General features: G+C 37.9%; 1 protein-coding gene across 1 annotated transcript in view; it reads left to right on the forward strand.

Moving 5' to 3' along the window:
• Positions 1–15,604, forward strand: part of EPHA6 (EPH receptor A6) — a 334,811-nt gene that overhangs the window by 267,075 nt on the left and 52,132 nt on the right. The window contains exon 11 of the mRNA XM_014307568.2: positions 7,752–7,874. Coding sequence (XP_014163043.1) covers positions 7,752–7,874 — 123 coding nt within the window. The remainder of the gene's footprint in view (positions 1–7,751; positions 7,875–15,604) is intronic.

Below are 15,604 nucleotides of genomic sequence, written 5' to 3' on the forward strand. Positions count from 1 at the left end.
GCTAGAATTCACATAATCTATTACCTTTCTTCCTGAAACAACAGAAACTTGTTAATACCTCCCTAGACTGACAATAATTAATTTACCCACTTTGGAAAAGAGTCTGCCCTCTTTCCTTTCTATGCTTTTTTCTTCTACCCTGTAGTTGAGCGCATTCTTCAGCACACAAGTGTTTCAGGTAAACCTGGCAATTTACTTCCAGTTTTCAATGAATGCCTTTATAAGCATTGAAAATTGTGACTTTGTGGCCTAAGTAAACAAATGCTGCCCAACCTCCATCCTGGCAGAGTCACTGTTGCCAAAACCAGCACAGGGAAGATGAAATGAGAGAGGTTTTACCACATGGCATTCACTGAACACCAAGGGGTCTTTGAGCTGCAGAGAAAATCCTCTGAATCCACTGGTATCAACAAGGAGAAAATTAACAAGCACAGCTAATTCTCTTTGGTCAGCAGCATTTTTCAAAAAAGAAAGCAGAATTCCTGTCTGTGTGCCTCAGGCCATCAGAGAGCAAGCCAAAGCTGTCTTGGTTTACCAGGTGTGGGCTGGGACACCTTCAGTGAGCAAAGAGGATTTTCTGTCTAACTTATGGATTTGTAAATCTAAACCAGTATTTAATCCACTTCTAATCAAAGAGTTCATTCCAAGCCAGAATTCTGGTAATGACAACGATTTTCCACTTCTAATCCTGGCATCTTTTAATTGAGGGAGTCACTTGGTGTTTGTTACAAGGAAGGAAATCAAACCTGTGGGCTTAATTTTACTGATATTGCTGCACAGTGAATTGTGAATGGATGAATGTGAAAAGCAAAAGGAATCCTCAGTTTGTACCCTACATTTGTTCAGCAGAAAATCACTCAGCTCCAAGGGGTTTTTTTCAACTGAACACAGTGAGGCTTTTTCAGTGATACTGATTATTGTCTAAAAGTGGGGAGTGTTTGTCTCCTAGCCCTGGTTCATACTGTAACAGGGTGACAAGGCTAAAAGAGGAGAAAATCAGAGCTTTGTTTGCAGAGCTGCAGAGTGCACAGCAGCTTCATGAACACGTTCACCTTCAGATGTCACCCATGAAAAGCTAGTTCACTCGTTAAATTAAACCTCTCTGCAATTTCTAAACATAAAGTACAAAATTAATCCCCAAATCTCTGTTTTTATGGAAATACCATGAAAATGGGCAACTGAAAATTTAAAAAGCTCCTGGAACTTCTTAACCATCCCATTTACCCCACCAACATTTCACATGGGAGTTTCCTGTCTTAAAAGAACAAAGAATTCCAATGATAGGAATGCTTAGATTTTTCCTTGCAAAATAACAAAAAGTGGCTGATGAAAAGATAATTCAGACAATTATTAATGGATTCATAATTCCTTGAAATAATGATGTATACAAAATGAATCAAAAAGTTTTCAGCTGATATTACAGGCATTGGTTTCTTATATCATGAAAACTGTAATTTTAAAGTATTTTGTTTTCATCTAATAATGAATGCATGATAATGAAATTCAAATGTACAGCACACAGTACTTGTGGCAGTGTCCTGGGTATCATACATCCCTATAAACACATAAAGATTTCAGGTTCTTATTTAGCATTGTGCTAATGCTATTTTCAGTTTAGCAGGGACTGAAAAACACTTATTTAGTAGCCAGCTTAAGCATACCCAGTTTTATCCCATAGAAGCTCAGTATTTCCATTTCTATTCCATTAAGGCTACAAAGATGATTCAACACAGCAGTTGTTATGGCTGTTAAAAGCCTTAATCATATTAATGTTGTCACACCAGTCTTCCCAGCAACCAGAACTTCAGTGTGCATTGACATTTAACACATCACAAAATAAATTCCTGTAGTGTTTGTAGAACTCTTTTCAAGCAATTCCCTCATTTTCCCCCACAAATCACCTGTTTGTCTAGAAGCAGCAAGGGAAATTAAATTAGATGTTAATATTCTCCCCAAATATTCTGTAACTTACATCAGTCCCTCCTTAGGAACTGAAAGATTCTTTCAGCATTTGCTTTTCGTCCCAGAGAAGTCATAAGCAAAGTCAGAAGTTGTTATAATTGGGGTTTTCTAAAACAGTCTCATTCTGTGTAAATATTCCTGCCTCTGGACTTATTCCCATCTGCCAGTCAAGAAATGAGAGTGCAGGTTTGTAGGGAAGCATTGTGTTCCACAAGGATCTCAAGCTTAAACTCATCAGGGATGGAGATGAGCAGCTTTGCCCTGCCCAGTGTTTGTCTTCTTCACCTTTCCAGAAAGACCTTATCAATATAAATCTGGAGCAGAAATTAGGGAACTTGATATAGAAAAGCAGGACTTTGAAATTTTGTTCCCCAAGGGCTGGGCTAGAAGGGTCTGTTCCTCAGAAATTAAGCCAAAGCATAGGAATGCTTCATTATTTCCAAATCAGTAAACTGCAGGAAATCCAGAGTTAAAATCTAACTGAAGAGCAAAACAACCATTGAAATAAATAATCCAGACACCAGGAAAAGGCAGTCAAAGGACTCTATGAGTTCTTGAAAATTTCTTGAGGGGTGACAAAATTATTTGTGGGTGTGACATCAACTACTCTGGTAGAATCTGGGGAAACAAAATGGGACCACCCCTTTGAAAATCTGCTGCTGAGCAGGAGAGGATAAATTTCCCTCTGCACAGCCCAATGCAGGTTTGGTTTTACTGGTTCGGGTACCCTAGAGCAGAATTCAGCCTTCAGGAGTTTCACTGTGTTATTTGCAAAGTAATGGAAATCCCCACATGATTCACATGGACTTGGTGGCCTCCAGAGCTCCTTGCCAACCTCAGCCATTCTGTGTTCTGTGATTTCAGCAGGGGTTAAGCACGGTAATTTTTGTCAATTCTTGCTATGCTCTAATATTTTGTGATGTCTATTGCAAAAAAAAGATCTTGAAAATCAGATCTTTCTAAGAGATATGATTTATTCAGGTAAGAATCTAGGCATACCACTCTATCAGCCTTTGCTTTCATGAAAAAAAGCTCTAAAATAAGAGCATATTCTAAATCTCCAGATTATTGCATTGAAAAAATTTTATGTTTTCTAAATGTACTGAAAACATGATCCAGCAAATTCATCAGAGATAAATTTTTTCCCTGCTTCTGATTTTTTTTCCATTGCAAGTCAAGCCTTTTGAGTGCTCTAAAAATTGTAATCTGACATCATAATTTCAAAGTTTTATACAGCCATTCCTTATAAAAACCTTCCATATGTTCCCTCATAAAAGATTATGAAGTAATGTGCCATTCCTGGTGGTCTAGCAAGGATAAATCAATAAAATCATGTGAGAGAAAAGTCAACTGGTTTTCAGTAGTTTCCATAATGGATATATTTCAAATAATTTTGAAAAAAAAAATGCTCTAACCCTGCTTCTGACTTCCCCAAGGAAACACTAGTAGCAATAAAAATGAGGTTCTATTTTAGAATGGGAAGTGCTCCTAACAGAAGCCAGTCTTCTCTCAGACATTAAGTGATAAAATTGGATCATTCCCCTATGCAGAAGCAGGAAAACTTTCTGCATTCTGTCCTCCAGTATCCTGTTACTAAATGTTCAGCCCACCCTGCATGAAAATGCAGTTTGGAGTGAAAACAGCCAGTTGCTTCCAGCCAAACTGAATGCAAAAACTCCTTACAGCCCTCCCTTCCCCAAAGCCTTCATCTGCAGAGTTCCTGAGAGCTTTCTCTTAGCTGGGTTTTAACAATCCCTGCATGGAAAGCATCAAGAGAACTGACTATATAGAAACAAATAGTAATGGGATTTTTTACATTAAATATACCACCCATGCATTCTTCCTTATTTTTTCCAAACCAAATCTGTGGGAAAGGAACAACAGACTGAAGTCTTCTTTTGCTGGAGGCAATAAAGAGATGGTGCTTGTAAATAAAAATAGAAGGCAATTGTGACCTCTCTAGAACTTCTCAATCCAGTTTGTTAAATTAGGCAGCCAAAGAGCTGCTTTTGAATTTGTAGCTGTCAGATGCTCAGAAGTACACAGCACATGAAATGGTCAATTCCACCTGCAGAAAATATTGAATAAATACTTAGTAAATAATAGTAATAAATAAGGAAAGCCAGCAGCGACAAAGAACAGGGCACAGTTTTGTCACTGGTCATGGGATGTAGGCTGGGAGCAGTGTGTCCCTCCTGGCTGGCCATGCTGTGACCACACAGTGCCAATAAATGGGTGTGAATTAATGTCAGTGCCCTGGAGCTGAACTAAGCATGTGGATTTCCTTTGCCCAGCCACCTTCTCCTGCCCTTCTGCTCAGGGGGATGATATCCTGCTTCAACCGATGCCACTTTAGGATGCTGTGCCAGTGACTTCCCTATCAAATTCCACAATTTGTGGGATGATATTCCCCCAGGAACAACAGCTGAAGGCGGAAGGCAGGCTAATTGATTCAGCACTCCCCACTGCCTCTGAGCTGAGGCACTTAGCTGTAATTATTGTGAAACAGAAGAATTTTACACTGAGTTCTAAACTGGTATCACAGGGCTCAGAAAGTGGTGGATACTTCATGAACTATCAGCTATTCCATGTATTTCTATACTTCAACACACTTTTCCAGCTAATATTGTAGCTTATGTGGTTTCCCATGTTAAGGTGACACGATGTTCATAGTGTGTAACTGTGGAGTAGGGAGAGGTTGGGGTTTTCTCCTCAATAAATCCATGACTGTAAACTGCTAAATAACAATAGCATTTGAGGGCACTGAGAAATCATGGCTTAATATTCTTGCCTCCTTTTCCCAGTTTAGAATCTTGTACTGAAAGATCTTTCCATCACTGTGAGTGCACCCAGTGCAAAAATGAGTTTTTGCAGAAAACAACAGAAGTGGTGGGAAACACGAGTCTCTGTGTGATGTGGACTGACAGAATGGCATAATTTCTCAAGAAACCTGGTTAACTAGCTGACTCCAGGGGTCCTTTCCAGCCTTACACATTCTGTGATTCTGTGTCATTCATTCAAATATTTAATGAATGTTTATGCAAACAAGTAAATGTTTGAGTAACTTCTAAACTACTGTAAATGCCCAAAGCTCTTATCAAAGCTCTGTCCATCTGCTGGTGATTGATGTGGCTTAACAAGAATTAATTTGCTTTATCTGCAGTGATTATCACCTTCCCAACAGAAAATCACATAATCAAGTCTCAAATCCTTTTCACATTGTGCACATGATGAAAAAAGCTCACCTGGGGCTGAAAAAAAGTTCATTCTGGGGCTGTATTTTAATTTAGAGCCGTGCATATTTTAAGATGAATGACCTTTTAATCTCTCATTTGTCTGCATTTTTTTGTTGATGGATACTGGTCAGGGCTGAATGTCACCAACCTTGTCCTTTTCAGGAGGTGTTTGTGGACTTCTAGAAGACTAAATGAGGTCTTGTTCTAGTAACTCTGACTTCTGCTTAGTCAGAGATATTTCTGAGGTGACAGGAGACTAGATGGGATTCAGTTGCCTAAAATTACACTCAGTGCCTACTCAAATATCCAATTGCTGCTTTGCCTCTCACAGCCACTTTCAGAGTGGAAATCTCCTGCTGATCATGTCATGTCTGCCACTCAGCTGGGAATGCCTCCGATTTTTTAGAGCATCTCAAATGACACAAACCCTTTACACTTAAGCAACTGAACCCTGACTTTTTAATGTGAGAGAAAAGTGGTATTTATATGTATTCTTTTAGTTATTTGCTGTTTATAAAACCTCAATAGTTTCAGCCCTCTAGTTCTCTTCTTAGTATTAATAGATTTTTTTGCTCTAAAATTCACTGCTCCTTGGTTTTTTTTATTTCTTAATATGGACAATAAGTAAAATAAATTTGGGGTTGTCTTCATGACTTTGTATAACAAACTAACTTACTGTAAGGCTTACAAAACTGGAGTTATTAGCCATTTAACAACATTGAAACAGAGGAAACTGTCCATGGTGAAGCTGAAGCTGTTTGGCTTTTCTGAAGGTCTGTACATATGGTGTGTGACTCAGTGGCTACACCTTATGGTTGGTATAATTCATATTTTGAAACAGGAGCCATTTTCTATTTGGGAAGTCTTCATAAGTTCATTATTTAGCCTTTATGTTTTAAGATGCTGTTTAGTATCAAACATCTTGGAGTTAATGGAACAATTTCCATTTTAAAATTGAATTTTTTGTGTATTGCATTTTGTACTGTCTGTCCAGGATCACTTCTGCAAATATTTTAAAGTGAAAGCCGTGGAATATGGAAACACTTTTATAGGAACGCCAAAGACTTCTCTTGAGTGTCCAGAGGGAAAACTTACCTTTAGCCACCAGATATAAAAGTACTGCATCTAGATCAATTAAATTAATTATTTTAAATTAATTATTTTTCCACAGACTGCAGCATGACTAACTAACAAATTTAAAGGACAGATGGATTGAGGGAAAACATTAGAATTCTTGCTTGAAAACAAAAGTAAAAAACTCAAAGCTCTCCTAGGCTACTTTAAATTCCACAGGTGCATGTGTGTTTTGAGAGTAAATTTTCCTCAATGTATTTTTATTAGTGGGGAAAAAATCTCAACTGTTGAAGGCTATTTATTTTTCTCATTGTCTATAAAGATCAGGATGCTTTCTATCTCTTAAAAGAACAAATTTGAAGTACCTGCAAGGTGAGGAAAACAAACTTGCCATTGCCTAACTTTTTGGATGGATGCTTACTTGATGCACTTGCAGAAATACCCAGATTATTCTGATTATCAGTTTAGTTTTATTGCCAGGTGGGAGAATCTTGACCCTGTGCTTTTCAGTGAGATGTGCAGAGCTGTCATTTCAGATCCATCTTTGATGCTGGCACTCACTGAGTACTAATGTGGGGAAGTTGAAATGATGTCTGCAGACCTCTGTACAAATGCTGAAAGCTGAAACAGTGGATCAAATGCTAAGGCATCTTCATTTCTCACCACTGCAGTAGATATGTCACAAATACTTGTTTTAGAAGAGGTGAATGAGATAATCATTGTTTCCAGGAATAAAGCCATACATGTAGATAATGAGAAGAATATGCAGTTTATTATAGTGAAAGCATAAAATGTGATGAGCTTCTGGTGACAGCAAAGCAGAAAGGGGCCATGTCCACATTGCTTAAAATCAAAAAGTAACAATTATATGAAAAATGTATAAAAAGCTAATTATCTTTAGTCATCATCCATTCTCCTGGTTTTTGCCTGTATCAATATATTGACAGGTGTTGGGAGGTGTGACAGAAACTCTGACTGCTGGAGCTGCCTTGACACAGAATTCAGTATTTTAGCTACAAATTCTGGTTTCCCTTTGCCCCTTCCCTGACGTGACTTTTGTCAGGTGGCTTTAAAATACTGGTGTAAAACAGCTTTGCTGGTATAGCCTCACCTCTACTGGTCTGTCTTTGATTTGAACACAAAATTGTAACGTGCCTCTATGGTGGAGTCATTTGGAATGCATTATGAGTATCCCACAGGTGCGATTTGCTGTTGAAACACCAAATTTTTCTATTGCTCCTAGAAGTGCTGGAATTCTCCATTTGCAGACTATGCAGAAAACCTTTTTCTGGTTAAAGCTGTGTATTGTATGACTTGGTTAAAAAGCAAGAGCTTTTAACTGCTTTTCATGAGATCTGTTCCCATGAAACCACTGTTAACTCTGCAGAGCTTTGGTTGTTCTTTCTTTAAACAGTCAACTTCTTGTGTCAGCCAGAGAACAAGTCATTTGATTAATGATCATTTCTATTTCTTTGAAAGGATCCTTTCCGACCATTGGGGTGAAGTCTCTTTCGAGATTCCTGAGGGCGGGATTTTTAAATAGCATCCTGGCCTCACATCCCGTGGCAGGGGGTGGATCTTTACCCCCCAGCATTTCCTCTGGTAGGTATTCCAGCCTGTTCCCACACATCAATTTTTTTTTTCCTTCACTCTCTGCCCCATCTCTCCACACATCTCAGGGAAATCAGATTTGGTATTTGTCAGACAGGGAGATCAGATGTCCTTTCCAATAAAAAGCCAAACCAAAATGAAGTGGAAAAGACAATAAATTCTTGGGAACAAGCCATTTTCCTGAATTAATGTATAGGAGAAATTGTGAGAGAAACTGTTCTGCAGTTAAGTGGCCAACCTAAATATTGGAAGAGGAGGCCTGGTATCCTCTAATCATCCATTTTATGAAGCATGTCCACATGCACCAAAGAAGGAGAACTTTAAACATGCCACTGTAAAATCTTGGAATTTGTGTGACTCTGTGACTCTTCCCTAAAAATTTAAATTCCATCGCTAAAACATGGAAGCAAAACAAATTTGGAAAGAGAAAACTTAATTTTTTATTAATTTGGTGTTTGAAACCCTTGTATGCTTTGGTAGGTGCAAGTTGTATCTCATGAAAACCACCTTTTTTTTAACTGTTTTTAAAATAACTTCTACCATGATTGGAACTCCTGCAATTCTCTTTAAATGAGTGAGGACAGGTTAGAGGGCTCCTTTCTAAGACAGGGTGCTTGTGTTATCCATCTCTTCTGGAGCCATAAAACACCATCTTCCATCAAAAGGAATAAATGAAGAGTAAATACATATAACTATAGTTAAAACTGTATAGTTCTTTTCCAAACTATGTATTTTTGTTTAAAAATGGACCTGTGCATGGGCTAATGTCAGGCTGGTCTCTTTTCTGGACATCCTGTATCTGTAGTGTTACTTAAAAGTTTTTCTTGAAAGGAAAAAAATCTCTTCTGTTAAAAAAGGGAGAAAATTGGAAAATTACATAATGTTACTGACTTGCTATACAAAAGAAACTATTGTAATTCTCTGTGCCCCGTTTTATCTGCTGCAGTAATTCTAATTACAAGATGATTCTTGCTTTTCTTTTTATTTCAAGTGCTATTATTTCTTTCTTTGCTTTCTTTGAATAGAAGCATCTCAGCAGCTTTGATGTCTTTTTTTATGACTGTTTTGGTTTCTTTTGTCGACAGTTTGTGAAATACTTTCCATATTTTTTTCTCCATGGGATATCTCGGAGTGTTTAACAGCCCTTAGGAATTGTGGCAGTCAGCATCACAAGGAGGTGATACCTATAAGTAAACAACTATTGAGCAGGAAATACTGCAGGCCCCATAAAATTCTCTGTTTTGAACACAGTGTTATGTAGAGCATCCCACTGATTCTGTTAAATTGCAAATGGCCTCAAATTCATGAACTGGCTTCTCAACTCCCTTCCTACCTACAAGTTAATTTTACAAGATCCTCAGGACTGCTGTTTTTTGGAGTACTTGTAAAGCTTTTGGTCTTATGGACTTAAAACTCTTAAATGTAGTTTGTTTAATGAAACTCATTCATAATTCCTTGCTATTAAATATCTTTTACTAAGAATTCTCATTCAATCTGATGAAACATTGAAAATGGGAAAAGATGGAACTGCAACTGCATGATGTGTAACAGATATCCTCACAAATTAATGGAGATAAATGTTGTTTGATCATGTCAAAAGCAACCAAAAGAAAAAAGTGAGCAAAGCAGCAACCCCAGAGAAAGGGAAGAGTTTCAGGTAGTTGAGAGGCAATGAAGAACTGTGATAAATCCAATGGATGAGATGTGTTCCTTTGAGAAAGATTGCATGTGGAGGGTCAGGGGGCATGAAACTCTGCAGTGCAGGTCAAAAATTGCTGCTAAAAGTTGCATCTCAACAATCTTACCTGTAGTGCTGCTATTTAACTCTTTCTTATTACTTTATCATATTTACATTTATATTAATCATAGTACAAATTTTGAATTGCCTCTTTTTTCATCAGAGATGACCAGAGGATGCCCTTTCCATTTCTAAATTGCTAAAAACAGCTTTGCTTTACATGTAAGAAAAAAAATCCCAAACATTTTTGAGAAAAAAAAAAAACCCAAACTAAAAGAAACTATGAAAACAATCTTGACAAGGTAGTGCTGATCTGGGATGTAAGAGACTCAGAACTGACTCTCTTGCTGTGCATGATTCAGTGGAGATGTTTGGGCTTGTGGTGGACAGTAATTCTCATGAGCCTAACAGAGGTACTTAACATTTAATAACTGCAGAATTATAACCTAATTGCTTCACATATTGGTTGTGGGTAGGATTTCAGTTAATTTAACTATATGGGAGACTTAAAATGCCAGCATTCTTCTGCTATTAGGGTCATTGGGAACAAAGATAATGAGATGCTTTTTATTTACCAAAACCTTTAACTCAAGCTAAGTGGCAGATTCCCTTCCAAATACTCAGAAAATTTATTTCTAACTAAAGACAAAATGCTTTTAGATCTTTTTTCTACAAAATTCACCACAGATGTTTTAATGAAACACAGAACTAAACTAGAAAGGCTGCTATAAATAAGTGTCTGGAAAGCAGCTTGGCAGGGCCATGCAGCTGTTGGTTTCCTTTTTTCCCTTTCTACTTTAATCTCAGTAGTTGAGAGGAGTGTATTTCTTTTACCATTGCATTGACAGCTGATGTTGAGTTTTGTGTAATTCAGCTTTTACACTGTGCAGAGATTCTCTTATGTAAAAGGTATCCTCATTTAGCCAATTTAAAGATTAATTTATGCTGCTGGGACGGGGCATTATGTCTTTCTGCATAAATAGATTGTCTCAAATGTAGGTGTTTTTTAAGCCTAGACATAACTTCTAATGCAAGAGTGCTTATCTTTGATAGTTACATCAAAAGTCTGTCACTGCTTTCACCAGAAGCAAAACTTAAAGCAGGCCTGAAAAACTTGTCTTAGATTCTTGCAAAAACAAGTCCATTTGCAGACAACAGCTCCCTTTTTATTTAGCTATCATTTATGTCACAAATTACTTCATTCCTTGTTACTCCACCTGTTAGCAGTACAAATTGACATGACTTAGCTGGTGTAGGTCTGCAGTGACAGATGGATTCACATGAGCAATAAGTACTTCTTCTCAAGTGATAGCCTTGCATATATTAAATAGAATTCTTAAAGCACTTAGCACTTACACTCCTCATCACACTGGCGCTGGCACAAGCTGGGGAAGCTTCCTTCATGACACACACACACACCCCTTGTGAAAACCCAAATTATAAACTGCTAGAGCTGCATCTCTCTCTTCACATTCTCTCCCAAGCTACACACCCTGTTCTTTGCTCCACTTTGGGGAAGCTCTCAGCTCGCTCCTCTTGCAGCTCCTGATTGAAGTGCTGTGTGAAGGGTTTGTTGTGTAAATGCCCACAGAAGTTACAGGCAGGAAGCTTCACGGTGCTCTGCTGTCTTTGAAGAGCCAGAGATTGCTCAGCTTGCTGAGCTGGAAGGGAAAAAGGGAAAACAAATGCCTCTCCTACTGTTCCCTTCAAGCTAAAGTCCTTCATGGAGTTTGTCTGTCAACAAGAGCTAGAGATGGGTGCCAGGCTATGAGTGACCATGGAAAGGTTCTGTTAGCCAGATCTCTCCTTCAGACTGTTCAGCATTCAAACTGTATTAGCAAGAGAGAAACATCAAAATTATTCTTGCCATAAGCTTCTCTCTGTGAATATCATCTCCCCATCATGCTGTGGTCAGCAGCTGGATCATTGCCCCATGCCCCTCTCTGGAGCTTCTGTGGAAGTATCCTGATGTGGCTTATTTAATGAAGTGTGACCATCAGTTATTTCCTGCCACTTAATTTGTGAGCGTTAACTATCCAGCTCCTTGACATTGTAGGAAAAATAGAAGCAAAGAAATTTAGCTTGCTGAAACAACCCACCTTTGTGGACCTCAAATGCATGCAAGTAATTGAGAATGCACTTACTTTCCAGAAACTGGAAGTGATATAGGATGGTTTGCTCACTGCTGTCCTGGACTCCTCTTCAACAAAAAGCACATTCTAGAGAGGATATCCCCTCTTCAGTGTTTTACTGTGTAGTTATTTATGGCTCTTTGTTTAACACACATTACAATGTTCACATTTATTCCACAGAGCTCCTCAAAAAATTCATGCATTATTGTAGAGTACTAAACTAGATGATTAACAGTTTTCTTTTGCCCAAAATTAATATTTTATTACAATTTCCAAGTGCACCTGAGTGAGCCCATTATTCTTGATATTGTATAAACTGACATTTGAAAGCAAATTGTATTGACAGACCCTTATTGAACAAAATTACTCAACAAGATCCATCAAGGAGCAATTGTACATACTGAATTCAACTATGATTATAGTACTCCAATAAGGAGAAAAGTAACTTTTTTTTCCCCCAGTTAATGCATTTTTCTTTATTCTGAATTCCAGCACCTAGAGTTCTATATTTGTTGTTAAATGAAAACTAATCCCTTCCCAGTGAGTAACAAATTGATTCTTCTATTGCATATGCATTTCCTGGGATACCTGAGCCAAGTGGCTCTTCCAGTTTATTCTTCCCAGCCTCAGTGCTGTTCCACTGGAATGTTTGCCTTATAAACCCCATAACTAATACATAATGGCATGTATTTTCTGAAAACAGAAGTTCAAATGTAGATGGACTTTCCCATTAGGCAGGCAGGGAGTACTTCAGGACCAAAATAAGGATGAGCAGCAAGTAGCATTAATACTGAAAGAAACATATTTTGTGCTGGACAATTAGGGTTAAGATTGAACTGTAAAACTGAGATTAAGCTCTGAGTGTAGGACATGATAAAAGGAGGTTTTCATTCTTCACCCTTGCTATTTATTTCATGCTCAGGCGGTCATAGTAAACAATTCCAAACATTTAAATCCTAGAAGTTCAGAAAAATGTATTTGCATATGTGTTCATTTTTACATAATATACACTACTATTGCATATTTTTAAAATCTGACTCCAGAAAATGTGGAAATTTATTGTTGCAAGCATGTTGAAGCAAGCTGCTGTTCGTTACTGACAGAAGCAGAAAGATACGAAGAGAGCAGGAGGAGCTTGACAGATACACACAGAAGTGTATTTGTAAATGGGATGCAGATAGATTTTCTTTGTTTCAAGAGTAAGGGAAAACTGAAGTCCCTTTTTTGCCAGTGGTAGAACACTGGATGTAAAAGCATAATCAGAACTGGTTCATTTTTGTTAGATGGGAGGCAGGAGAAACCGCTAACTTGAATAATGTTTAAATAGTTTTGGTCTGTTTTAGATAGGAAGCCAGTGTGCCTTTACCAAATTCTACTTGCTGAAATAGCATTCCCAGACCCAAATACTGAGTATGGGAAATGATCTGCCTAAATGTGAATTTTACACAGTGGTATTGTGGCTTGTGCAGCTGGTGAAGACTAGACAATCCTGTACAGACTCACGTCACCTGTCTGTGACACACAGTTAGAATCAGAGTTGGAAGGAGAAGCTTGACAGTGTGTTCTGAAGGTAAAAACCCTCAAAGAGAAATTATGAAAAACCCCAGGAGATCACCAAAATATCAATGTTAGGTCCAGGGCATCATGTATCTGTTAGAGCTCTGACTTGTGATGTTTTGTTTTCTTAATTTTGGATTTAGCAGCCCACATGCTACAACCAAAGGTTCCTTTGGGTTCCAGAACCTTCAGAAGTGTTGATGTGTGACCTCCACTACTTCTGCACATGAGAAATGATGCCTTGTTCATAAAGGAAGAGTTGTGGATCATGAGTTTTTTATAGCTCAGTGATATCTCAGATGTTTAATCTTTATGTAGACTAAAGAAAAATGGGGCAAAATGGCTCAAATGGTAAATGGGAAGATAAACAAAGGATATTCTAAAGTCATGTCAGAATCTTATCAAATCTCAATTAGACGTAATATCAAATAAACAACAAATGGCATTTTAGAATAGGATTGAAATAATACCTTAACCATGTCATTATTCTAATGAAAGCACAAAACCCTGTTTCATTGTAACCTTGTGTATGCTTTTTTTTTAAATTTTGCTCCTTTTCAAATTTACATTGTAGCTTACAGCTTCTAAATATAATGCCCCTATGATAATAGGTGAATTCACAACAGAGGTTAAGTAGGATTTGCTTCTTGTGTTCCCTAAAAACTTGTTATGAATCGTGGCAGACTGAATAGATGCCCAGATTTGTGCACAGATTTGACATTGTTTAAATCCCTTGATGTGCTCTGGGGTCAGCAGGGCAAGTGATCATTGATGCAGTCGGACTCTGTGGTCTAATTCTGAACCAAAGAACATCCCTTGCTCCTTCCACAGGAGGATGTGGGTTGGTATGAACCCTGAGGAGCTTCAGGGTGAGATGTCATTAGATTAAGTGAAATATGTTGAATTTCAGTTATAAAATAACCGAGGTGAATTGTTTTGGTTAATCCAACTGGGCAAAAGTCTCTCTTAAACTGAATCTGAACAGAATGCCTTATCTGTTACTATTTTTTCTCTTATTCTTTGATTCAGTGCTAAAGCAAAAGTGCCATTTTTTGTATTCCTATAATACAATTTTAGCCATTATTTCTTTCTCACCCACCCAACCCCCAAGCAGTGACAAAAAAACCTCTATTTCTTCTGGTTTTACCCTCTCCTGCATTCCACTTGCTTCTCTCATGGGAAGATAAGGATCAGAAAAGAAATAATGGAAACAACATAGCTGCTTTCTCTTTACAGATCCACTTTCCTTTCCTCAAAATCTTCTAGAATATCTTCTGTAGGCACACTGGGAGGATTGATGTGGATTAGGGCTTGCAGGAGGAGCAGGACTCCTCAAATTTCTGTTGTCCAAAGCACGTTCTCCCTTTGTGGGCTAACAATGCAAAACCAAAAATGCAAAGTGGCAGAATTATTTTTATTTACTTTTTTTCATAATCTTTTGCTGTCTTTCTTTTTTCCTCTACCTGTTTTGTATAATGGAAAAATATTTTTTTAAATCACTGAAATTAATTTTTTCTGGTGCATACAAATGCACTTTTAGTGGTGACAGGAGAGAAGCAGCTGCAGTGCCATGGCCAGTGGCTCTCTGATTTGAAGGGTGTGCAATGAATGGAGCAGCTGTGAGCTCCAGGAGTGCCTCCCAAGCATTCTCCTGGATTTCCCTGGCAGCGTGGAAGGCACAGCCCCCACCAAGGGTGTGCCCCTGTGTTTGGGGCTGGCTTATCTCTGCTTTAGCAGGAGATAAATCCCTGGCAACCAACAGCAAAACGTGGCTTTGGTATGAAGAGATGCCTGATAGGGAGGTGATTTCCTGAGCCACGTGGATTCTGATCCACAGAAGTGGTGGAGCAATTTTTTTCTGATACGAACCAGGGAACAGGTGCCAACCTGTGCTGTTTTAAGTGAAAGAATGAGGATCATGTGTTTATGTTAACAAATCTACCCCCATAATTGGCATTAGAGATTTCATTGTGAGTCTGTAGAAAAAGAACATGTGCTAACTATTCTTTTTGGAGGATTAATCTTACATAAAACATTCATTAAAGGAGGCTTTGCTGTATTATTTAAAATGACAACAGGAGACAACAAGCTGAATATTTTGTCATTGATATGACACTTCAGATTCTCTTCCTTATTCATCACTCTGGCACTCAGTTAAATTGCATGCTATCAAAATCTTGTGTTGTGGGAAAAAAAAACCTTAAAAATATATACAATGTGAATTTCAGATTTAATCAGTATTTTACATTATTTGGAAATGTATGGGGTTTTTTCCTTTTTTTTTTGTTTGTTTT

This window comes from Geospiza fortis, unplaced genomic scaffold, assembly GCF_000277835.1.
Source record: "Geospiza fortis unplaced genomic scaffold, GeoFor_1.0 scaffold72, whole genome shotgun sequence".
Taxonomy (NCBI): Eukaryota; Metazoa; Chordata; class Aves; order Passeriformes; family Thraupidae; genus Geospiza; species Geospiza fortis.